We start from the raw sequence: 26,941 nt of genomic DNA on the forward strand, positions 1-26,941 counted from the left end.
CACCCTTTAAATGCTGGCCCCATCCCGCCGCCGGAGCTGCAGGTGGGGTTTAAAAGGCTCCACCGGGCATCCCACCGCAGTGGGGAGCCTGTAGGAGCCCTTTAAATCCCGCCCGCAGCTTTGGTAGCCGGGCTGGGGCTGGCATTTAAAGGGCCCAGGGCTCCACGGTGGCTATACCCTTCAATTAACTGACTGTTATTTACAGACCCAAGCTTCAGAATCCATCCTGTCCTTGATCCTTGAAAATTTCATTTGCTAGGGATCAGTACAGCTCGAAGTGTCACTAGGGGGAGCTAAAACAGCCGCAATCTTTACATGTAATCTTTTCTCCTATCAAAATCAAAGGGAAAGTAGAATACATGTGCACCATTCAGTCAGAGCAGAATATGCGTTTTAAAATAATACCTTTCTGCTCTTTTCCCTTCATCTTCCCAAATGAAAGGCTCCCTCCTTCACCTCACCATCCCAGACACACTTGCTAGGAGGCCAAGGGCTACAGGATAAAACTAACAAATCAAAGCAAGTGTAAAATGAAGTATAAAACCATACATTAAATACTAAAGAGTGTTGGTATAAAAACCAACTCCTGCTGGAGTAGAGGGGAAACCTTAGAAACTCCCCGACCTTCCTCAGTTCCCTCTTACCCCCTTAGTGCCCTATGTCATGAGAGCTGTCTCCCAGACTAAGGAAAATGGATGGGGTTCCTATTACATCAGTCAGCACCACTTCTGTATCTCAGACATTAAAGATGGAAAATACTGTTACGTCAACCAGTTCATATTTCTGCCATAGCTGGACTGTTCCCTACATACATCACCTGTAAAACGACTTGTAGAGCAACACAATGAAACACCCATTGTGATGCAGAGATCCATTGGTGCCAATGGACAATGGGTTCACTGTTCTTTACAAGCAACTCTTGCCTCAGACCTGACAAACTCACTACCCCAATACATTACTTTCATGGTATCTATCAATGACACATAGTGTGACTTGACTGGTCAACCACACAACTCATTTGGAACTAGAAGAACACAATTAGGCAGCAGAGGAAAAAAAAAGCAAATACTGTACATTTAACCCAGTGTTGTATTGTAAACTACTAAAAAATAAAGGGAAAGTTTAAAAAAAGATTTGACAAGGTAAGTAAACTATTCCTGTGTCTGTTTCACTTAATTTAAGATGGTTAAAAGCTGCATTTTTCTTCTGCATAGTAAAGTTTCAAAGCTGTATTAAGGCTATGTTCAGTTGCAAATGTTTGAAAGGACCATAGTGTTTTGTTCAGCATTACAAACAACCTCCATTCCCAAGGCATTTGTAACTCTGAAAGTTTATTGAAACTATGCCTTATGGGCTTGGGGTAAAAGTTAGTCTCACTGATGACCCATTCAAGTGGGAGGGATATGTCATCTCTCTCTGATCAGCAGATGATGTAATTAATGCAAGGTTCAGATGTCTACCTTTGCTCCATCTTAGAACAGTAAATAGAAAACCATCAAAGACAGCTGCAAACAATTGACAGGACTTGAAGGTAAAAAGAAATATTATAACAGACAGGGGATTGCCCTGTCCGTGAATAAAGGTAAAAGATCCACTCAACGTGTCACAGGGTGGAAAAAGACACTGCATTCTTTCACTGCGGAGACATCTTGTTGAGCAGGGGTATTTCATGAATGACTGGATCCTAGTTCCTGAGAAGCAAGCCAGCTCTGCAACAGGCTGAACTCAGAAGGGGAAAACCTGCTTCATTAGATGGGAAAGGTAACCGTGTAGGCCTTAGTCCGTGTTTTATGATTTTGTTTTATATTCTAACCATTTGTTTCCATCATTTTCTCTCGTCTGTAGTGGAATCTCTATTCTTTCTTAAATCAGCTTTCTTTTGTTTTATTATAAGTGCTCACAAGTCCTGTGTGTGATACAGGAGTGATGATTTACAGTAAAACCAGTAAACTGAGGACACTGTTCCTTTGGGGGCAGAGGATCTGGGATTTCTGTGAGGAGCTAGTGTCAGGAGCTGGATATCACAGGGGAATGATCTAAGGGGAGTCAGGGACATAGAATCATAGAACTAGATGAGACCTCAAGAGGTCATCTAGTCCAATCCCCTGCACTCATGGGAGGACTCGGTATTATTTAGACCATTTCTGACAGGTGTTTGTCTAACATGCTCTTAAAAATTTTAACCTGCAAGGCAAAGACAGGGCTGGCATAGGCTAGTGGTACTGGGGAGCTAACACCCAGCTATCACAGGTAAGACTCCCTCTTGCTAGAGGCAGGGGGTAACAAGATGACACATAGCCTTGGGTACCCCAAGACCCAAAGGCAATGCCTGGGAGGGTCAATAGGGTCACGTGCCCCCTCCAGATGCCTGGTGGGGGTGGGCACAGTAAGCAGGGAACCACAACGGTGAAAGGGGCAGAATGTGGGGCCACCGACAGCTCATCTGGTGGGGCTGTACTGCCCTGCCCCTGCCCCTGCCCCCAGCCCTTCTACGCAGCTGCATCTCCTGGAGTCTGTGCAGCCCTGTCAGAGGACAGGGCTGGGGGTGGTACCAGTACAGCTATGCCGAAGGAGCTGCTGCTTTGGGGCTACCAGGTGGCCCCATGTTCTGCTCTTTTTGCTTCTGCGGTTCCCAGGAGAGCCCTGCAGTTCTGTTTAGCACTGAACTGAACCGCAGGGCTCTCCTGGGAACCACAGCGGCGAATGGAGCAGAACATGGGCAGAGGGCAGGGAGGAATCACATGCTGGGGTCACATGTCCCCCTTCAGCTGGTATCCCCCTTTGTGTCCTCCCATGAGTCGCCTATGCCAAGAACTGCTACACCCTTCCCACCACCCACTGTGGGCTGCGTCTACAGCAGTCTCATTTCCTGACACCTTAGGAATAAAGGGCCAAACCAGAGTCTCAAATATGGTGCTATTAAGAGAGTATTGGGCTGTCCACAGGCACCTTTTGGTTTCTAGACTGGAGAAAGAGTACTGACTTTTCATCCTGAACACCTCAAATGACTGCATTATTCAGTGACACTGTGTGCTATACAGTTCTTTGTTCTCACATACAAACATGGTATGTTCTCTAGCAATAACTGGGTGACTAACCACCTTCATGGCTTTGGAAAGCATAGTTATGGTTTGGTTCTGAAGCCCTTCATATTCAACATAATGGTAATGTACAGTATCTTCTAAAGCATTTCTCCATTTAAGCCAAAGAAGAAAACTTGAGTTTGCAAGACATTGGGTCTGATGAGCAGAGGAAGATTGCCACAGTAAGTTTTGCAAGATCTGGTGTCAGGTGTTCGGGGATGCCCACAGAAAGTGTGGTTTGACAATGCGGCTGACTGGACAGGATGCTGTGTGAAGACGGCGGAAAGCGGAGGAAGTTTGCTGGCCAATGATTTTTGTGTTGTGGGTTCTATTTACAGGGGCGCTGCTGGTGGGGATGTGGTGGGAGTTGTAGCCACTCCAAAATTTGCCTTAACACCTCCACCCCCCGCATCCCGTAGCAGGGTGAAGGCAGAGTAGAGACAGCAGTGGAGCAGCAGTGGAGAAGTAAATCTGGGCAGGGATGCCCAAGAGCAGCCCCGGCCTATGTCCCCACCTGCCAGGGCACGCCATCCAGGGCTGGTAGAAGACCCAGGGCTCTCTACACCTGCTGCTCCCTGGACTCCGGTAAGAGTCGCCTCAGCAGGGGGTACACAGCTCTGGGGCTGACAGAGCCCTCGGAGTCCAGGAGAGCAACTGTAGAGAGCCCCGGACTCCGAGGGCTCTGCCAGCCCCAGAACTGGGTCCGCCTGCCAAGGCGACTCTTAGCGGCTGCGAGCACTGCCCACACTGCCTGGCTTTGGCTTCTGGCCTCTGATGGGGCCATGAGGCAGGACCTTGGGGGGGGAGGGGAAGTAGGAGCAGGAGCTGGAGCCCATGGAGAGAAGCAGGCATCATGGTGAGGGGGATTAAGGTCCATCCCAGTTCCCACAAAGGGAAGAGGCTGGTGCTGCCTTGACTATTCATTGTGACGTGACCTTACGGTACTTTGCACTGAGAGAATGTAGGTACATGTTTAAGTCGGAACGACTACTTAGTCTGCCTGGAAACTCCATCCTCACACCAAATGAAGCTACTCCTCACCTTGATCCGGCTGGCCCCTCAAATTGTTAAGGCTGCAGCTGAGTTCTATTTCATTCTATGTAGGTTCTTATGCCACCCTCCTTACCATTGTGGAAGCAGGGAAAGAAAGAGAGGGTTTAAGTGCAGCCATTTAAGTGTCAGAGACAGAGCAACTGTTCTGTCAAGTCTTAGCCTAATATCGCAAGACCTGTAGAAGCAGGGCTCACGTCAGGAGCGAGTGGAAAACAGCAGAATAGTCAGTATGACCTAGCCTTGAGATAACGACGTTTGAGAAGAGAAAGTGAGAAAATACCGGGATAGCAAATAAGCCTAAATAAAATGCAGATGTTTTTAATTAATGGATGTCACATAGAGGTATAAATGCTTGTGTGATTTGGCTTGTACTTTGGAGAAACTGAGGCAGAGATGCTCTCTGTCAGCTGTGTTCTTCCCTTGCAATTGCATGTCCTGAATAAAGCTGTCTCTGATTTTGTTGCTTCCAACCTGAGAGTGGAGTTTGTTTCTTTCACATCATAGTATCTGAGCACTTTCCAGAAGTGAGTTCAGCTGTCTGACTAATATCTGTCAAGCGTTGTTCGTTCTCTCCTCTTCTCCCCAGAGGGAGAAGCTCAGTGGAATGTACTGGTTTGGTTGTGTGTGTATGTGGGCAGGAGGTGGATTGTTGTTTTTAATATATCTATACCTGTTGCTATGTGTTTATACTACCAAATGCCAGGTGAAAGAAAAGTAGTGAGGTTTGTGATCATCTTTAGTTCTTGAGAGAGTTCCCATTATAAGTCTGATTTTACACACTCCACCCTACACTCATTTCAAAAACCCATAAATATTTCAAAACTTTGTTAGATATTAAAAATCATGGACTGAATAGAGACACTGGATTTATGGCATATTACAACAATCTGTAACCCTCTAACAACCACACACACCCTCAGCTGCTTCTCCCTCCCTTCTTTTCCTCCCGATGACTGAATGGGTGTTTAAAAGCCACTTCACCTTGAATAGTCCCTTGAAATATGTGTTAAGCACTGATGCTAAACAATTGGTTCCACCTAGCAGCCACACTCCCAGACCTGAAGAAGAGCTCTGTGTAGCTCAAAAGCTTGTCTCTCACACCAACAAAAGTTGGTCCAATAAATGATATTACCTCACCCACCTTGTCTCTGTAATATCCTAAGACGAACGAGGCTACAGCACTACATAAAAAAAAGTCAGATCAGTCTCAAAATTAGTAGGGAAGATCAGGAGCTAAGGTAGATGCTCTCCAAAATTAGAAGTGAATCAGATTTTGGCTCATTTAGAATTCAGCAGCTAAATATGGTTCATCTGAGGCTGCAGGACTGCAACAACACTAATGTGACTGGAGGAGTTTGGGGTCCAGATGGGGAAAGACTAAGCTCTGCATTTTCTGGGTGCTGGAGTTTTTTCACTATAACATTCTTGCACTCAACTGAATATTTGTGCTTGCTATGGCCATATAATTTCAGTTAGTTGCTATTTCAAATTTTCATGAGAAAAATCAAGGTCTTTTTACTTTCAATCCCTGATAAATGGCTGAGAATGCCTTCAGTTCAGTGCCCGACAATGGCTGGGATGCTGAAATCTGAAAGCAAAAACAACAATATTCCCCTGTGCCTAGGTTCACAGCAGTCACACTGGAGGAAAAGTGAGATGGCAGGACCATAGAGAGTTGAGGTATGCAAGAGAAACATCACAGTACCTTGCTCACTTATCCCAGGATGAGAGTATGCAAGCAGAGCAGGACGGGACAGTGAGAGGAAACAAAGCTGATTGTAATGTTAACCCTTGAGCCAACCATAGTCAAATTCTAAAGCTTATCTCAGCTTGAATATGAGTTATAAGCCAAAGGCGGAGATGGTTTTGTTACAGCCCCAACCTTATCTGTGCAATATATGGCCCATTTTTTTTTAATAGTGTTTGTTCATGGTTTTTTTTTTAAGGGAAATTAATTACTTTGCTTTCGGTGAGTGAGTCTTGCTACTTTTCTCATTAAAGCCATGTCCACCAGCACATTTCCTACCATTGTTTATTACTGTATTATTGTAGGACATAGGGACCATAGTCATGGACAAGGAACCCACTGTGGTAGGCCCTGGACAAACACAGAACAGAGAGACCTAGTGCAGATGCAGCTTTACTGGGAACAAATAGTTTCACCATAGCATCCTCTGTCCCTGCACTTAGTTCCTATCAGGGCAACCCAACAGTAGGAATGCTGTCAGCTGGTTTACACTAGTGCTCCCACAATTGCTTGCAATGGTGGTAGTTTTTCTGAAAAACGCTAGTGTAGCTACAGTCTATGTCTTCAGCTGGTCATTGCTGAGAGCTGCCAGGGGACTGTCAGGTTTGTAAGAGGTAAGTTAATTGTCCAGGCAAGTGTTGCATGGCAAAGTATGGTACAATGGGACATAAATAAATGATAACAGGGGAAAAGACGGTAAGCTCTGTTGATCAAAAAATGCTTATCCCTCTAGCTCGGACACTAACACCTTTCCTGCATCGCAACATGATAGAAGGAGGCAATTAAGCCAGAGCTAAACAAGAAACTGCTGCACTGTATAAAGCATTGTGTTGTACCCAGGGCTGCTTATGACTGATATTAACAGCTTAATGAGCTGTTAATGAGGTGCTCAGTCAGCTACTTTTACTTGCAGCCTGAAAATATAGCAAATGATTTCAGTAAGCCTCTGCATTCTTGATGGGGAATTAAAGCTGTCAGATAAAACTATCAAAACTATGTCTCAATCCTGACATTATTTTTCAATGCATTGTTTTAAAATTCCTTTTTCTGTATGGTAGAGTAACATGCTTTGACAGCATTATGACTCCTGATTCCTTCCTTTCTATCTTGACAATGGATTGAAGTCCCCAGCAACCTGCAGGGATATCTTTTTGACACACTGACATTAGGACACTTCTTCCAGGGACTTGCACTGGCCTGGTTAGATTCTCCCTTTCCATTATAACATCTACAGAGCTGAAGTTACTCAGTTTGGGTGTTTAATAAATTAATCTCTTTGATTGATCTCCTACAAAGAGCGTGAGATCCTAAAATTACCTCTAACAGAGTAGCTTGAGTGGGTGACGGTAGTAGGAAAAAGAGATAAGCCTTGTCTAGATTAGTACAATTCATATCCATAATTTACCATCAATGCAACTTCACTGTAGCGGTGAAAACTCTAACACAGGCAAAGCTCAGGTGTTTTCATCAACTTTCCAGGGTCCAAAGAGATGCTGTGCCCTATCCACACCAGTGTTATCACAAGTGAAGCTGTATCAATGGTGAATTATAGGTCTCATTTGGGCTTAGTGCAGGCAAACCCAAAGTGATGCCCATGCATAGAATGAGACTATGGAAGCATAAAAAATGTCATAGAAGCTGACAGGATCATCAGAGAAATGCTGGTACAAGGCAATACCTGTAAAGTCCATTGGCTGGTCACACAGAGGGCTATGTCATTTGGATATAAGAGCCATTATTTTATTGGCTTCTTGTAAGGCACAAGTGGTTGGAGAAAGGTATGTGACTAGAAACCCCAATCGAGACAGAACACTCTCCTTCCCTCCATTTTCTCTTTCCACCTTTCTATGTTTTACCTTTCTTTTTCTGCCTCTATTTCACTTTATTGCTGTTCTTTCAAGCAGCAATGCCAGGGAAACTAGCTAGCAATCCTTAACTCTGAACCCCAGTACAGAGCTTCAGAGACCAGACTGTTAGTCAGTTTCAGATGCACTGCTGCTGCTGCTAGGCCCCTATGCAAAGCAGAGTGGCATAGCGCGGGCGGGTAAAGGAGTCAGCTGAAACCTCTCCCTGCTCTAGAAGCTGAGGGAAAGATTTAATGTCTCCGCTGGAGAACAGCACCCCCCATTGTGTAATGGCAATGTCCCAGTACCACTGTGCACCATGAAGGCTCTGCAGCCCCTTCAGATTTAAACAGAAAATCAACATCTTACATACTCTTTATTCCCCTCCTCACCCAAAGAAGCCTTTTACTCATGTTCATCTCTGAGTCCTTGGCTGCATCTTTTTGCTTCCTGTGCCGAGTCTGCTGTCAGAGCTCATTATTAAAAAAATTAAAAAGAAAAAAAATCAGATGCATCAGCTCCCGTGAAGCATGAAGGTCGTCAATGTCACCATCAGTTATAATGACACACGTCACTTTCCCCTTCCCCTTCCCACAAGTGCCTTCATCACCTGTTTAAAAGGAAAGTATTTCTTGGTATATTTCACCCATTCCTCCCCACAAACATACACCTCCAGCAGCAGCTGCTAGAAAAAATTAAAAATTCCATTATATTTCATCCAGGGCAGCCCTGCTCGATGAGAGGAAGCACCAGTGTGTGCATGCTTGTTAGCAAAGGATTTGTACTGCTGCCTTCCATTTTATTCACCTCCCTAAATTAGGGGAAGCATGACTACCCTAAATCTGTGATTTCTATTCAAGTATTATGCACATATTGGAAGCTTCCTAAACTCCAGATCCCACCCCACAAGCAGATAACGACAACAAGCCAATACTCCTGGCATAGAAGCGGCTGTAAAGGAATCTTTATTTCATTCAAGCAGAACACCACCTCTGGTAGCAGCTGTATTTAGGACCAGGATTAATATCAGTACCTAGGCTCTCACTGAACATTCACTGGCTTTCCTACAAAGCTGGAGCCCTGACAGCTGAACTGTTAAATGAATTAACAAGGAGAGAAGGGGGCCTGCCGAAGGGGCTATGACTCCCTTTCTAATTTCTGCAAGTAGCAGCTTTCCATTTTTCTGTCATTTGTGAGGAGCTGCACACAGTTCACTAATGAGCAGGGCAGAGCTGTGGCTGGATCTAAAAGGCAACATTAGACCATTACAAGCATCTTCCAGTCCACTGAGAAGAGGCATCTGCTGGTTGGTGTGCTTGTCCCCTAGGAAAAAGCCACTTGCATCTACCCTACTATTTCACTGCTCAAGTCAGGAGATAGAGTGTCACCAGTACTGCCCAGTCTTGTCAACAATCACGTAACTCACAGAAATATTGTCATCTTCCTTCTTGCCCTGAATGCCACGTGCATCACAATGGGTACCCAATGGCTAGGACCCTGGCCTGTGAGGAGATGGGTGTTGGGTAACATTGATTAGTAGTAGTGGTGTAGGAGTCTGGTGTCCTGGTCATTCCTTCTTGTCTTGTTATAGTTGTGTTGTTACTGGGTTGTTTGATTTGATCTGGGGTAACCCACCAATCTCTATTTATTAGGTCATTTTTTAAAAAATGTTCAAGCATGCTCCGAGTACTAAAAAGCTGCATTATTGTAATACATAAAATCCAAACATATAAGAATAATTCAAATCTAAGAGAGGGAAGGGGCAGATCTGCAGGTAAGCTGGTTCCACCATACGTAGAGGGTAAAAATTAAGGATAAATCCTTAATGCAGACTGTTTGAATGGCACATCAATGAGTGTGTAGAGGTAATTTGGTGCTGACTGTGCTCCATGCTACACAAGACATAAAGATGAAAACAATGCCAGAAAATCTTAATTTTCTGAGAATAATGGATTCTAAATTTAGAAATGACATTCCCCCCAAATATATACCTCACATCTTTCTCAATATGGCACCTTCCTTCCAGAAGAGTGGTATAAACTACGAAAGGACTCGCTTTACCCACCACATACGGCAATCTGTGGGGTGGATGCAGCAGCCATTTAACAGCACTCATCAATAGACTATCTGGGGTACGCTGAACTGGTGTCAGCCTCCTTTTGTCTATGTGTGCACTGCTGGTGATGGTATGATAATCACTATCTTTCAGTGGACTAGTGAGCTTCCACCCCCAGTGTTGGTAACCCTCACTTTTTATTGTGTGATCTTTTTAAAATGGCCAGAGCCAAAACCAAATCAAAGACCCATCTCTTCCTGCTTAGTTGCCTTTGCTACTGCAGCTAGGAAGCCCTAAGAAATGACAGTAAAACAAAACAATTTACATTTATACAGCACCTTTCATCCTAAAGGATTCCAAAATCATTTCAAAAACTTAAAACAACATACAAGCTATATAGAGTGAACACATCACTCCCTAAAGAAAAGCTGCCACCTCTGGGTTGAAACATGACAGCCACTTAACACTGCACTGCATCGCACAACAGGTCAGAAAATCTGCAGGAAGATCCCCAATTTACAATTTCCACAGCATGGATCTGTATTGTCCCTAATTAGAGTAAACTCCACAAGGCCTAACAAACCCAGTGAACTGTGCTGCAGCTTGAGAAACCCCAGCTGTGGCTACATATGAAAGAAGGCCCTCCAGCATTCATGAAGAGCTCATGAATGCTGTATTCATGAGCTCTTCATCCCCCTGCCACCCATGTGGGCTGCTAAGAGCAATATATGGTTGAGGGCTTTAAAGACATGTAGCAGCCTCCTTTTGTTCCCCTTTTGTTGTATTTGTGTGCGCGTGTATAAACACCTTGCAGACATGAGCTGTTAGTTATGAAAGGAAAATTGTTTTGAAGCCGGACATACTTGGCTCCATTTGGAGCTTCCTTTGCCATCTTTTGCAGGAAGAAGTTAGAACTCCAGCAAAATAACTAACTATCTCAACTATGTAAGTATCTCCAACTGGAACTGGAGAGCAGGGCCCCCTCTGATTAACTGATGAAGTTTTATATAACAGTGAAAATTACAACTATGTCTGAAATAAAAAAGATTGAAGAGTTAATAATTTTTTTCTTAGTTCACAGAAATCTAGTATTTAATGTAACAATAAAAAAGCCATCTCTAGAGTTCGAACTCAAACCTTTAAATCTTAGATTCAAGAAAAAGAGTAAAAGTGAAATCAGATTGGTTCATATACTGATTGGGCAAGAGACCAAGTGGTGGTGGAACCCCATCTTACCTGAGCCTCTAATGGGAGAAGTTGCTATGGGAAATGGTACAGAAGTAATAGCCGAGGAAGCTCACAGCTACCCCAGTACCAGCCTCTTCCAGCTAGAGTCACTTGTAAAGAATGAAATAGTGACATGGGCTGTGGGGGAAGATGACAGTTACTCCAGTCCCATCCTCTCCCAGCAAGAATTACTGTGCTGGACAGGGTCCCTGTTTCGTGAAGCATTCAAATGGTAAGTATTTGGTTATGAACACTGTAATGACTTGTGCCTCTTGACTTTCAGCCCTTTAGGATAGGGACTGTAAATTGATTGGCAAGTTGCACTTTGTAAAGTACAGTGCACATTTCTGTACTAGATCCATACAAAGTAATGCAAAGGTGCATGGCAAGACAGATAAGGTGCTGAGGGAGGGTTTGCAGCTGGTTAGATTAGAGGCAGAGGTAAAGAGTTTTCATTGTCTTGTGGGTGACTGGGAACTTCAGCTCCAGAGCTACCACTAAGCTGGAGACAATTCCCTCCATGGATTCAACTGTTCAAGATATATTTGTGGGGGTGCATGCACAGAAAACATTGCCATGCAAGAGGGCTGTAAAATAAAAAAGGATCTACTTCCAATGTCTCTTTGTTTTATGACCCCCTTCCTTTCCCTTGTAGTTTTCCTAATCTCCACTTTTTACTTCTTTATATTGAGTCACCTTTTCCTCACACTTCCAGTTTCCCTTTCCCAGCTAATTTGGTAAAGATGTTAATCTTTTGGAAATTGCTCAAAGCATTTGTTCTCCTCTTTCTTCACGAGGCATTTTCCTTTATTCTGGGTATTGTAGATGTGTTGGTTTCTGAACAGCAAATGACTATGACACTCCAGTCCCAGCCTCTGCCAGCAGGTAATTGTGTAGGAATCATAGCTATCTGGGGAATCTCTCAAATACCCTAGATCCTGTCTCAACCACCTGGAAAAGCGTGAAAAAACTCAGGCGCTATTTAAATCAATTCATTTTCCATTTGCTTACCTGCTTCACCAACAAACACTTCCACAGGTGCACTGGTAGGGCTCTCCCCAATGATGTTATATGCTGTTATTACAACTTCATATCTCTTGTATTTCTTCAGCTCTGGAAATTTAAATCAGCAGATTAAAAAAATGGGCACTTTTAACATCCCGCTTAATACTTCCTCATCTCTTTATATCCAGAATTCTGTCTCTCACTCGATACAGTGCTAGAATGCTGGAAACAGTAAGCCACTGAAAAGTTAGTATTTACCTGGCTAGATCCATCTCTAATTCACACATCATCATTGTACTTACATAAATATGAAAGGCACCACATCTGCCCCAAGAAAGGACCTGACTTTCCTATTGCTTCTTCATTTTGCTGCTTCCATAAAAGGGATAATAGCTGGTGGGTGATTAGAGGAAGTGGGGGGAACATTGCTGGATTATTCCACAGCTGCCATTACTCAGGGAGAAGCATGTGCATGGAGTGGACTCTGCACTGTGCGCCAAAAGTTCAAGATCTGGACTCATCCTGATGTCTGCTGGTGGGAGATGTCATAACTGCAGGCCTTCCCCCAGCTTCAAAGAGTTTCACCTTGGGAACAAACAGCAGCAGCATCATTACTGTGCAGCTGCTGAAGTGGGGTGCAGAGGGACACTCATGGACAGAATTTGTAGTTCTATTCAAAGGGCTGCACAGAATTCTTTTTCTGGCAGCAATCACAGCTTGAACATTGAAATCTCCTTCCTTTCTAAGATCAGCTTCTTCTATGCTCCATTTGGCCACTGGGCAAACATTTCTTAGCTGACCCATAGGAAATACACTAACAGCTGGGGAAAGTGTGACAGCAGGGAGAAAAGAAGCTAGCAAAAACCATGGCATTAGGGTAATTAGTAGTCAAGGGAAAGACAAGAGGCAGACTAGAATCATGTAAATACCCTCACAGAGGGCTGGCTGCAGCTGCCCAGAGTTCCAGGATTTGCATCTGAAAACGAAATAACCTACTCTACAGTAAGTATTTATCACCTAACAGGCAAAACTATCACAGCAAACATATACTGAAAGACAGGTCAATAGTATAATAAAACTACTTTAATCAGCACTGACTTTATTCACACCGGTGTGTTTTTGGATATGGGTCTGAATTTCTCCCCTTGTCAATAACTTTTCCCCGTTATCTGTGAATCATACCACACCTCTAGCTCTGTGGCTTCCGGCAGGCCATCAGTTCAGTAAAGGTTCAACGAATCTGATCACAAGGGTCCTTCTAATTTCAGCTTCACACAAGTATTTACAAGTGTTCTGCCTGCATCTCTGAGTCAGAGTCCAGCATCTCTGACTTGTTTCAGATACACAGTAGATGATTTTTTTGATACCTCACTAAGGCTTTGCCAGCCTATAAATAAAACATTGATATACCATAGGAAACAGCCATCTTGATAGGAATTGCAGCACTTGTCAGCTCACACAGAGGAACTTTTATTGCTCTTGTTGTTAAAAAATCATGAGAAAGGTTTCAGTGCCAGGAAAACAAAACATATGCAAGTTCAGGCATCTGAATGCATGTGGGGCTAGGGCTTCACTTCCTCCCCCTCTAAGAATCTGTAACTTACAAGCCTGGGGCCAAACCTGCCTAGTGAACCATCACCACCAGAAAGCAACTTGCCTTTTAACTCCATCGAACCCTGTTTTATTCATTTCCATCTGAACACACCTCCGAGTTGCACTGAAATTCTGTGGGCCCTTTCTAAATTAGCCCTCTACTTGCTGGAGTGCCTCAGCATCCCAGTGTTTGAATCAAAGGACTAATCATGTGATTCAGCTAAGCTCAGATGGACTGTGAAATATGAGGCGAACAAACTCAGAATTCATTTAGCATCAGAAATACTGAGATGTTAGAGTCAATAATGCTTCACCTTCACAGCAGCCTTACTTTTCAACTGTTACCTACTTGCATCATCAATGTCTTGATGTATTGGAAAGTAGCATTTAAAGAAAAGGAAGCAGAGTCATTAATCTGAGTTGGTTTCTGCATGATTCGGTGAAGAGAACCATAGAAGTTTGCCCATAGTGTATTCCCAACCATTACAAAAAGCCAAGGCAGCGTGCACTTACGTGTTAATTCATATGTCGTTAATGCAGAGGGGCTATTCACTGTCTGGAAGCTGCTTTGGGCTATTCGGAGTAAGCAAAGCAGAAAGCTTGTTACAGTGCAGGGAAACAGTTATTGCAAATGATGTACAGCAGAGACAGAGGGAAATGATGCAGCACATACATACACAGTTTGAGCTTTAGGACTGTACCTTGAAGGGCAATAAAATCCCATCACTCTCTCGTAATACATCAAAAGCATCTCACTCACAAGAGGCTGTTGCATTTCATCACCACAGAGAGAATCACACAAATATACAGCACAGGGAAATGTACTGATTCCTTAGATTAAATAGAACAATTGAGTTTAAGGGAGGCAAATTCTATGGGGAAAACTCCCAACACTGCACTGAACTGTTAGTTCTCAGCCTACCAAAGCTTAAATGTGGAGCTTCATAGGATAAAGTCCCCAAATGTGGGACATAAACAGCTAACGCTTAAAATGATGTGAGATTTATTTTGTTAAAACAAACTAAGTTTCCCCACGTATCATTTTCGTGGTATTTACAGTAATAATAAACTACATAAAAACAGCAGGTCACTGTGGAAGAGCGGTATGCCTGGGTACAAATATCACTGTATTGCTTTAAGAGAAGAGGGAATTTTCTTTGAAAATCTCTCTCTCTCTGACTTCCCTGAAAAAGCACAGTGAGTGATTTATACTACAGCACTATTAGAAAATCAGCTATGGAACCTTTAGGGTCACATTCTGCCCTGATTTACACTATGTACAATGCCATTGTCAATGAGGACAGAATTTGATGCATAAGCTATTTTAAAGAAAATCTACTCTCTATGGATATCCTCATAACAGTGTCCATAGGAGACAGGGTTCTCCCAGTACTGAGAAATCCTGCAAGACATTATCACACCATGTAAATCCTGCAGGGCCAGACTGTGCCACCCTTATTCACAGTGAGTAGTATTTTAATCTGACAGTAATCCCATTGATTTCAATCATGGCAGAAGCTTATCCATCACAATGACATCTTATTGCTAGTCCAAATCTTTCAGGCTACGGAGCCGTCACGTGGTCCTCCTCTCCTAGCTGATTCTTATGCCTTATTTTTCCCTCCTACTTTCCTCCTTCTGTTTAAATCTCCTCTTCATTTTTCTCTTACTCTTCTCCTTCGCCGTATTCTTTTCATCAATAAAATATTTACTGACAATTTTTAACCTATACACCAATGAGACTCTTGCTTTTTATTTATTTATTTTATTTCCTTTCCATTTCTTCCCTAAATAACGACAAAAACTTAGAAACTTTAACTATTCGCATCACCTGTTTCGGTCAGACTGGAAAAAAAACCCAACACCTTTTATTGAAATAATGCATTTTCCAAAATGCATCTGCTACCTTTTGTGTATGAAGCCAGAACATAGTGTACCACAGTAACCACCAGATGGAAATAGGAGAAAGCAGGAAATCAGAGTATGCATGGAGGGAGGAGAAACAAAGAGGAAGAGAGAATGCCACTTCAAGCATGCTCGCATGGATTGGAGAATGCCATTAAATATAATGCAGATTAAACCATAGTTAATAGCATGTTTGAGCATCTCTGCCCTATGTACTTAAGTTCTAAATAATTTAGCACCTGTGGCACATATTTACATCCTTTCCACTGAGTAATGAGGGGTACAGGCTCTGATGGAATGGTGGATTATCAGCTTGTAATACAGCAGTGTGATTACTCACGTGTAAGCTCAGCTCGTAAAGCTGAAGGGACTTTAATAGTCTTGGACTCTGTTCCAGGCCCAGTTTCATACTCCAGCTCCCGGTAATAAATCCGATACCCCAACAGCAAGCCATTCAGACTCTCAACCTTTGGTGGCTGCAAGAAGTTCACACTGTGCTTGGTAAGAAGTTCAATGCAACAAACATCACACAGTTTAAGACATTGATTTAGACAGTGTCATCCAGAGTCTGGGTTCTGTGCAACAGGGACTCAGACATCTTTGGTGAAAACAGATCCATCAACAATACAAGAGCAAAACACTCATGGAATTTACAAAACAACATTTAAAGGTATCATTGTTATTTTAACTCGAGACAGTAATTAAGAAATGCTTTGGATTTAGTAGTCCACGGATTATTTGATTCACGAGAACATGAGCTTCCTACATCCTGAATGCACAAGATCCTGTGTGTGACAAATTGGCTGGACAAACCAGTGGCAAAAAACACAGATGTGGCTACATGTTGCCTGCCACAAAAACAGCAGAAAAGGAAGCCAATTTTTCAGACATTTAGCAGCAGAAGAGGAGTTCAAATTTTTGCAACAGCGTTACTATTACAGAGCAATTCTCTCCTGGCTGTTCTCCTTGAGGACAGCTTCCTGGATTCAGCATGGTTGGAGACAAGGAGTCGCTGATGAGAAGTGGAATAAGGATCAGTAGTTTTAACTAATTAGGTGAAAAACAGGTATTTTAGTAACGGCCCTACTTCCATATGAGGTACTGCCACTTGTTTACATTTGGCTAGTGAGGAACACTCATCCCTCAAGACACATGGGTCTGTCTATAACAAACAAAGAAACACACAAGTCATGAGAATAACTGCAATTTAGGAAGTAAAGGATGGTTACGGTCTCTTCCTTTTTGTGCCATGAGTATAAGTTTCACCTATAACACTCCTTCAGACTATGTTTCTTTTTCCCCAAGGAATCTTGCATATAATAAATTGGGACCCCCAGGATTCTGCTCTTTCCACTCACTCCAAGCCTCCTGCTTCAAATAATCTTCTTTCTGGTTGAGGAGGAGTGAATGGAGCCCAACATTGCTGTTCTCACATCAGCAAGGTACTCCCTTTGGATACTGGGCTAAGTTGAAGAACAAGACATTTAACTTGAGAACTAAATATGGATCTCTGGAATAACAGTTCAGAGCTATATACTAATTACATAGGGCCACCAGGCTGGCCATCCATACACTTGTTATTTTCTAGAACATACTCTGTCACTCAATAGGACTTATACTTAGCAGAGGAATGCTATTGCAGTCCCCCAGGTCCTTCTCCAACTAGAGATTAAAAAAAGCCTAAGAAATCCATTATAATGAGAAGAGAGTTTTTATCTGAGTGACTTACTTAGATATAGACAGGATATGGAAGTCATGATGGTTTGTAAAAAAAAGTGTTTTTTTTCAGGAGCTTACTGTAGTTTTAATGTGGCAGAGAAGAAAAGTGACCTTGAGCCATTATTTTCTAAAGCTCTATGTTCTCAAACTTAAGTAGCAAGGAACTGAAAGGGTAAATGATAATGCCTGTAGCTATAATGATCTTGCTTTTAAATTCCAGAAAGATCATCATGTACTTTGGAAACTTTACACAGAAATAGCTTTGTCCATCACTGAAACAGTGACTACTGGGGTGAAATGCAGTGACAATACCAGGTAACACCCGGTGTAATTTTGAAGAAGAAAGTGAAAACCAATAATTCAACCATTTAAAACAGGGAAAGAGGCAAATACTGGAAAATTTAAAGAAGAATTTGGCAACAGTCTAGCATACTGCTATGAAAAAAAAAAAGAAAAAGAAAAAGAAAAAAGAACATAAAACCTCCTGCTCCATACCATCACCAACAAAAAGCCACCCACCAGAACTGACTGTACTACGGAAAAAGAATGCCTCTGCATTAGGGCAAAAGGTATTTTGGGGGATTTGGTGCATAACTTAAGGCTAAGGGAAAAGGGAATTGCTTACCTGTGCAGTAACAGACATTCTTCAAGATGTGCAGACCGCAAACATATTCCACAGCTAGTGATTGCACCACATCAGTGTGCATGTGTTGAAGAACTTTCTATTTAGCAGTGCCAGGAGGGGCAGCACATGCATCCTTCATTTCCTCAGGTGCCTGTGTGAGAGTATAAGGGGTGGGCCTGCCCCCCCCCCCCACATCAGTTCTTCCACGGCTTTCAGAGACCCTGGCCTGTGGAGTCTGCAGTAGCACGAGTGGAGAGTGGGTCATGGAATATGTATACGGACTACGTATCTTGAAGAATATTCATTACTGTACAGATAATTAATAGATAAGGAATAATTTTCTGTATCGAGTGATAGTCCTTATAACATTCCATAGCTGGTGACCCCTAAGCAGTAGAACTTCCCAAAGGCAGGTACAAGGCATTCACACGCAGAGTGACTGCAGTAGCATCCTGCCAAACCTAGCATCATCCCTGGTCACTTGCACTTTGTGAACATATGAAGAAAAAACCAACTTGCTGCCCTGAGGATGTCTCTGCGGGGCATGCACATTAAAGAGGTCACCAATGTTGCCTGTGCCCTTGTCCAGTGTGCTCATTCTCTGCCAGGAAGAGGTGCCCCTGCCAGTCTATAACATGATCTGATGCACTTGTCTATCCATCTGAATAGACGGACACAACTTGTCCCCATAAGACACAGAGAGCCTGCGGAATTTTGTGAGGGGGCTAGTCCTGTCAAAGTAGAATAGCAAGGCCCTTTCTTACACCCAACATATGCAGCTTCATTTTAATTAGAGAGAGGTGTCATACAGCACTTCATATAACATGAAAGACTTTGTTTATGAACAAATACTTTACTGTACCATTTCCTATATAATGTAAAAAAGGGTAAACACTATTGAACAAGAGTATATGTGGGACACTAATGCTCCACGTTATGTTATACATCTAATTAAAGGATATTTCTTTAATTCCACATGAATCTGTTGACAACCATCTTGTATTTATGCTTTCATGTCTTCCCCAGTCCTTTCCTCCTTCAAATCTAGCACAAATACTCAGAAGATAAATGGCCCAGGATGTTTTTCTCTCTTTGCCATGAAAATGATGATTCTTCCTTGAAAAGGGTACTTTGCTGAAAGGTCAGGTCTTTCCACTCCTATCTGTCTTTTATGGCTAAACCTCTGCTTTTGATATAATGGATTATTTAGGATTTTTATCTATCTGGAGAAAGGCCCAAGGGATCTGCTGAGGTAGGTAAAGTGATTATGAGTGGTTGCCTGGATGGTGTGCAGCAGTAATAAGAACAATTTGTTTACATCATGTGAGTTACAGAAACTCTTGTGTCTAAGATGGAAGTAAAGTGATACACAATCTTGAATTTAACAGTAACATCATCTAGAACTTTTAAAACCAATCTTAGATTATTATTAAAACTAGCTTTGATGGAAAGCACTTGTTTTCTACCAGTTACATTTAAAAATAATGGACTGACTGAACCAAAGAAATGCGGTTGATCTAATCTACCTGGATTTCAGTAAGGCATTTGATACAATTCCACATGGGAAATTATTAGTTAAATTGGTGAAGATGGAAATTAATATGAGAACTGAAAAGTGGATAAGGAACTGGTTAAAAGGGAGACTACAATGGTTCATACGAAAGACTGGAGGGAAGTTACTAGTGGAGTTCCTCAAGGATCAGTCTTGGGACCAATCTTATTTAACAGTTTTATAGAGGAGGATCAGATTATCACACTAGAAGATCTGGATGACCTTGTAAACTGGAGTAACAGAAATGGGATGAAATTTAATAGTGCAAAGTGCAAGGTCATGTATTTAGGGATAAACAACAAGAATTTTTGCTACAAACTAGGGATTTATCGGTTGGAAGCAACAGAGGAGGAGAAAGACCAGGGTGCATTGGTTGCTCACAGGATGACTTGAGCCATCAATGTGATGTGGCTGTGAAAAAGGCTAATGCAGTTCTAGGATGCATCAGGCGAGGTATTTCCAGTAGATGCAGAAAAGTGTTAGTACCATTATACAAGGCACTGGTGAGACCTCATCTGGAATACTGTGTTCAGTTCTGGTCTCCCATGTCTAAGGAAGATGAATTCAAGCTGGAACAGGAGCAGAGAAGGGCTAGTAGGATAATCCAAGGAATGGAAAACCTACCTTATGAGAGGAGACACAAAGTGCTTGGCTTGTTTAGCCTAATCAAGAGAAGGCTCTGGGGGGATATGATTGCTCTCCATAAATACATCAGAGGGATAAATACCAGGAAGGGAGAGGAGTTATTTAAGTTAGGTGCCAATGTGGATGCAAGAACAAATGGATATAAACAGGCCAACAAGTTTAGGCTTGAAATTCAGCAATGGTTTCTAACCACCAGAGGAGTGAAGTTCTGGAACAGACTTCCAAGGGGAGCAGTGAGGGCAAAAAACCTAACTGGCTTCAAGACTGAACTTGATACATTTATGGAGGGGAGGGTATGATGGGACTGCCTATGATGGTATGTGGCCTATCAGTGACTGCTAGCAGAAAAAATACCTAATGGCCAGAGATGGGACACTAGATGGGAAGAGCTCTGAGTTACTATAGAGAATTCTTTCCGAGGTATCTGCCTGGTGGGTCTTGCCGATATGCTCAGGGAGTAACTGATTGCCATATTTGGGGTTGAGAAGGAATTTTCCCCAGTGGCAGAGACACTGGGCGGTTTTCACCTTCCTTTGCAGCATAGGGCACAGGTCAGTTGCAGGTTTAAACTAATATAAATAGTGAATTCGCTGTAACTTGAAGTCTTTAAACCAAGATTTGAGGACTTCAGTAACTCAGCCAGAGGTTAGGGGTCTATTACAGGAGTGGGTGGGTGAGGTTCTGTGGCCTGCAGTGTGCAGGAGGTCAGACCAGAAGATCACATTGGTCCCTTTTGACCTTAAAGTCTACGAGTCTATAAGTGGATTCAAATACAGATAGTGCATTTGGATTTTATTTTGTGAGTTATTAACAAAATTTAAAGTTAAAAATTCAGCTTTGCTTGGGACTCTACAGCTTCTTTCCCCTCCTCCCCATTTAGACTGGCTGGTGTTTTCAGGTTTACATTATTCTTTAACATTGGTAAAGTTGTTCAATATGTCTTCCATTTGTCAACATGCAGTGAAAGTGAGAGAGTTACAACGTGTGTTGTTGCATGAACACGTGCTCGTTATTTATTTGAATAGCCAGATACACCTTCTAAGTACTGTTGCATGGCAATAAACAGGCCCTCACACATAAAAGAAAACTCTTCTAACATGCAGGAAGTCTGGTCTACATTGTAAACAGTATGTTTTCTGCTAGAATGCAACCTGTCAAAGATGCACATCTTATTTGGGCAGAAGTCTTTCTTAGGCTTAGGGATGGGACAGAATTTCTGGAACAGGTCACTGATACCTTGTGTTAACCCATTGGGTTTTCTGTATTAATGCTCACTAGCAAAAGAAAGTCTTGGGTAATAGCACACAGAGTTTCAGGAAATCTAAATAGCCCCAGGCCAGACTGAAAAGATAGGAATAGAAACTGAAAATGCATATATTTCTAAAGCAGATATGGCCTGGTTACTCTCAGCATCCATTATTCTGGAGAAACTTCCATTCCTTAGAACTCAAAAAGAAAGAGCCCAAGTGTACGTGGAATTCCTTGGAGGGCTGAATGTTGTCTCAGACACAGCACATTTGCCTGTTTTATCAACTGAAGAAGATCATATGCAATCTGAACTGAATGAGATTTTTGTTCCCTGATCCTTACCAGCTCTGACAATGACTCTGCTGCGTATTGTACAGGCAAACGGTGATACATAGTAATATCAGCAAGATGATAGTACTACTTGTAAGAGAAACATTCTCAGGCATCTGTAGAAACCCCTTTATGTCTCCTGTCTCCCTCAAGGTGCGTAACTACCCAGTCCCTCTTAGACTAAAAGCCAGGAACCAGAAATTTACATCTTTCATCATAACATATAACTGGATCAGAGGCAGGGAACTAGGCTGCAGTCTTTCCAGTGTGCTTTAATACTCGCTTTGCAGAGACGTTATTCACTGCACTGTGCCATTAGGCGAACAAGGTTCATCAATCTGAGATCACTGTAGAAATGTTCTAGTAATTTTTATATTTTACCTACCTGCCACTGAACGAGGACAGAGGAGGTAGTGTGGGGAGTTACTGACACAGAATGTGGAGGTTCACCTGGAACTAAACAAAGCACAAACATAATAAAAGATTATAATAGTGTGGCAAAACACAGAAAACTTACTCCATCAACCCCTTCTTCCTTCACTACTGATCTTTCTGTCCCAGCTTCAGTGTTATGTTGCTCAATGGAAAGAGAGTGGACAAGAGTACTCCTATGCATGGGCAGTTACCTCCCATGCCTCCCCTCTGTCTAGGCCAGTGGTTCTCAAACTAGGGCTGCTGTTTGTTCAGGGAAAGCCCCTAGCAGGCCGGGCTGAGCTGGTTTGTTTACCTGCCGCGCCCGCAGGTTCGGCTGATTGCTGCTCCCACTGGCCGCGGTTCACCGCTCCAGGCCAATGGGGGCTGCAGGAAGGGCGCGGGCTGAGGGGCGTGCTGGCTGCCCTTCCTGCAGTCCCCACTGGCCTGGAGCGGCGAACCATGGCCAGTGGGAGCTGTGATTGGCCAAACCTCTGGACACGGCAGGTAAACAAACCAGCCTGGCCTGCCAGGGGCTTTCCCTGAACAAGTAGCGGCCCTAGTTTGAGAACCACTGGTCAAGGCTACCTCTCTTAACACCCAGTATTTATCAGCTCAGGAATAAAGAAGGAAAAGCTTATCAGGAGCTCACAGCTCTCCACAGTGTAATGCACTAGGTTTGCTCAACAGAATAAATGATTACAGTTTGCTAAAGAAGTGAGAATCTTTTTCAGTTTTTACCCATTTTACTGTAAGGAGGCCAAACTGTTCTGGATTCCCTGTAACTAAACTCAAAGTAAATTAAACACACCTTAGCCATTTGGATGGACTGCAGCCTAATGTGGATCATGAGTGAAAACAATTGAAGACATTTCTTCAAATATATGCACAGCTTCACATTTATTTTTAATGATCCCTTGTAAATTATTCAATTTCTGCAAAGATAATGGTTGGCACAGAGTTTGGAAACCAACGAAACAGAGTTTAATTCCATTTGGAAACTATTGAAAACATGGTTCATTTTCAGAGGGCACACCAGGACACTTAAAGCTGCCTGTTATTAATTCAGCTCTTTGCCACCCATATCAATTGTTTGTGAACAGAATTGCATTTAACTGGGTGGGTACCACTGTCTAAGGCATACAATGGAATTAAATCCACTGGAAAGTGTGATCTAGAGGTTATAGCGAGCTCCACCCAAGCCCCAACCCATGCCAAGGGCAGGCTCATATTCCCGCTCCATCTCTCTTACCATCCTGCAGAGTAGTGACTGCTTCTGTCTCAGCACTGAAGTCACTATCTCCAACATCATTGGTTGCTTTCAGGCGCAGCTTATAAGAGGTAAATGGGTTCAGCCTGTAAAACATAATAATGAGGATGAGGGATGAATTCTCTTCACAAGCTGTCTGAGACCAAACCTCTTACAAAGAACCTGCTCAAAGGCAAATGAATTTATTAGAGTAGTTCATCTCCTCTTAAGACTCCTCCCTTTCTATCTGGCCTTGTCCTTCTTCCTAGTAGCACTGGATTTGCTCAAACTCTCAACTGTTGTCATCACCTTCTCAAATATCGACTGGACAGAGCTCTTAAAGACAGGCATTCTGTGCTCTCGATGGACTACAGAATAGCCATAGCTATGATTCACAGATAGATCTATGGTAGCTTTTGGTTCTAGAAAAGAGCAGGGCATATTAATAATAATAATAATAGAATTCAGCATGTATATTAGTGTTTCAGAGCTTCACAGTGCTGTTCATATTTTACCTAATATATCCTCACAACACACCTGTGGAGCAGCTAAAGACTATCATTGTCATTTTACAGATAGGGAAACTGAGCTAAAGATAGGTTAGATGATTTTCCCAGAGCCACCTAGTGAGTCAATAGCACAGCTGGCATTAACTCTGAGGCCACCAGTCTCCCAGTTAATCCTCTAGATCATGCTGCAAGATTGGCATGTTTCATTCCTATTCAATTTCAAGCTAGTGCCATTCCCTGAATTATTTGGTAGAGACAGCGACTGCAGATTCTCTACAACTCTTCTGTATATGCATGGCTTTAAGAGATGCAAGAGCAACTTCCAACTGATATAACCTTATCAAAGCTTCTTCTAGCTTTTCTTTTGAATCACCTTCAAGAGCTTCAATTTCAGAGCTACAAGTTACGGGGAGTGTAGTTAATTAATTGGAAGTATCTGTCCAGCAGCCAGCAGATGCAATTGTGACTACAGAGCCAAAAAAACAATTGGGAAGGAATGTGTAAAGGGAGTGAGCAGTTCCTCTGCACTCCTTTGCATCCCAGTGTGGTGTTGCAGGTGTGTCCCACCTTAATTTCCCGATTGGGCAGCAAAAGGTTTGCTTTATCAGCTCAGGGCAAGCAGAACCCAACACACATTAACAAAACAGCATGTCCCTTTATAAAAAGGCTTCAGGACGGGAGAAATTACAACAAATTTCATAAGGTCCTCATTACTGGATCCTGATTCAGAGCTCCCAAAACTTGAAGTCCATAACACCAACCCTCTGAGTCTCATAAGGCTGGTCTGCTGGAGCCTGAGAAAAACCTCATGCTGCCTGCATGGCTTCTACTCCCCAGCTGAGCCTTGTCTTCTTATTTATAAAGCCCAGCCTCCTTCATTACACTCCAGGATGTCCCAGCTGCAGGCTCCAGTCTTTTCTTTAGAGGAGCAGCACATTCCTTCACAGGATGATTAACCATTGAGGGATGGGCATAGTCTAGTGGCACACAAAATATTGCTTTTCTGGATTCCCCCAGGAAAATGCTTTTAGCAAGATGGAGAAGAAATGTTTTCCTTAGTTCTACCCTATTAGAAAACTGACACTTTCCTTCAGCAACTGAAATGGTCTTTTTTGAAATACAAATCTTTGGTTTTCAATAATGATAATGTCAATTCCCAAATACATAGCTGGTCTCCTTGATTTCAGGAAAGATGCCGGGCATAATTCAGACCTGATGTAACTCCACTGAGGACAATGTATCAGGTCTGCATTTGTCCTACAATCTTCAAGTTTTATTTTTCCTGCACAATTAGACAAAGGGTAGTAACAATTTGTTTATGTCCCTGGGCACATGACTAAGTAAAAGCTCCTGCTATGTACCAGAAGCCACTGCTTGATATTTTTTTTTTTTAACAGGCAATACAAATCTACATCTTAACCTCTTGGACACCATATTCTCAGCATGCCAATAGCCTTTTAGATACAGCCTTACTTACACTGGCAGGTCAGTGGGGGAATAGGACTGCAACATGAATAACTTCTCATAGGCTCTCAATGACTTCAGTAGAACTTTAAAAGAACTTTAATTCCAGCATATCAGGTATGTCAACACTTTGAGCTCTGAGTGTGATTCCCAGCTTGAGGAATCACATTCACGCTAGAAATAGAATGCTAAAAATAGAATGTTGGCACATCAGCATGAGTGCCAGGAAGGGCTAGCTACCCTAACTGTATGCCTGTCCAAGACACTAACCATGTACTCAGGGTAGCCAGCTCCTCTCACTGGTTGCGCTGCCACAGCTACATTCTATTTTTAGCCCACTAGCCCTGGTCAAGCTAGTGTGAATGTCTCCCCTTGTGCTGAGAATCCAGCCCAGTTTGAAGTGTAGACATACCCACCATCTCTCAGGAGCTAATTAAGGCTGGATAACAAAGTTTAAACACTCTGATGTAATCTATTCATTTCAGTATGGAAAATACAGATAAAATGGCCCTCATTTCCTCTGAAAACAAGACAAGGGCTCCCACAGAAATAATCACATTGCATTGATGGGATGAATTTTAACATAACCCTCTATCGAAAGTTCTGTAACTATTTGTATTTTCCAGATCACTGGAGTCAGAGGGCTGGAAAAGATGACCTACAAGGAGAAACATTATGTTAAGCTGACTGGTCTGTAATTCCCTGGGTTCCCCTTATTTCCCTTTGTATAGATGGACACTATACTTGCCCTTTTCCAGGCCTCTGGAATCTCTCCCGTCTTCCATGACAGTGATTACCTTCTAAAAGTCATGGAAGGTGGGAGAGATTCCAGAGGACTGTAAAAGGGCTAATACAGTGCCAATGTATAAAAAGGGAAATAAGGATAACCCAGGGAATTACAGACCAGTCATCTTAACTTCAATACCTAGAAAGATAATGGAGCAAATAGTTAAACAATCAATTTGCAAACACCAAGATAGTAAGGTGATAAGTAACTGTCAGCATGGATTTGTCAAGAACAAATTGTGTCAAAGCAACCTAATAGCTTTCTTTGACAGGGTAACAAGCCCTGTGGATGGGGGGAAGTGGTAGATGTGGCATATCTTGACTTTAGTAAGTCTTTTAATACTGTGTCCTACGACCTTCTCATAAACAAAGTACAGAAATACAACCTGGATGGAGCTACTATAGGGTTCCCAGAGAGTAATTATCAATGGCTCACAGTCAAGCTGGAAGGGCATATGGTGGGGATCAGTTCTGGATCCAGTCCTGCTCAATATCTTCATCAGTGATTTAGATAATGGCATAGAGAGTATAGTTATAAAATTTGTAGACAATATCAAGCTGGGAGGGGTTGCAAGTGCTTTGGAGGATAGGATTAAAATTAAAAATGATTTGGACAAACTGGAGAACTGGTCTGAAGTAAATGCAAAGTACTCCACTTAGGAAGGAACAGTCAGTTGCACACATACAAAATGGGATATGACTGCCTAGGAAGGAATACTGTGGTAAGGGATTTGGGGGTCATAGTGGATGACAAGCTACATATGAGTCAACAGTGTAACACTGTTGCAAAAAAGGCAAACATCACTGTGGGATGTATTAGCAGGAGTGTTGTAAGCAAGACACAAGAAATAATTCTCCCATTGTACACCACACTAATACAGCCTCAACTG

General features: G+C 42.6%; 1 protein-coding gene across 2 annotated transcripts in view; it reads right to left on the reverse strand.

Moving 5' to 3' along the window:
- The window catches only part of SDK1 (sidekick cell adhesion molecule 1), a 662,005-nt gene that overhangs the window by 52,841 nt on the left and 582,223 nt on the right, over positions 1-26,941 (reverse strand). The window contains exons 31-35 of one of the 2 annotated variants that reach the window (XM_032767751.2): positions 23,296-23,399; positions 22,018-22,088; positions 15,854-15,989; positions 14,122-14,181; positions 12,022-12,123 (exon numbers count right to left, since the gene is read on the reverse strand). In XM_032767751.2, the coding sequence (XP_032623642.1) occupies positions 12,022-12,123; positions 14,122-14,181; positions 15,854-15,989; positions 22,018-22,088; positions 23,296-23,399 (473 nt within the window). The remainder of the gene's footprint in view (positions 1-12,021; positions 12,124-14,121; positions 14,182-15,853; positions 15,990-22,017; positions 22,089-23,295; positions 23,400-26,941) is intronic. The other variant, XM_075069178.1, reaches the window with a different exon arrangement.

This window comes from Chelonoidis abingdonii, chromosome 9 (genome assembly GCF_003597395.2).
Source record: "Chelonoidis abingdonii isolate Lonesome George chromosome 9, CheloAbing_2.0, whole genome shotgun sequence".
Lineage (NCBI taxonomy): Eukaryota > Metazoa > Chordata > Testudines > Testudinidae > Chelonoidis > Chelonoidis abingdonii.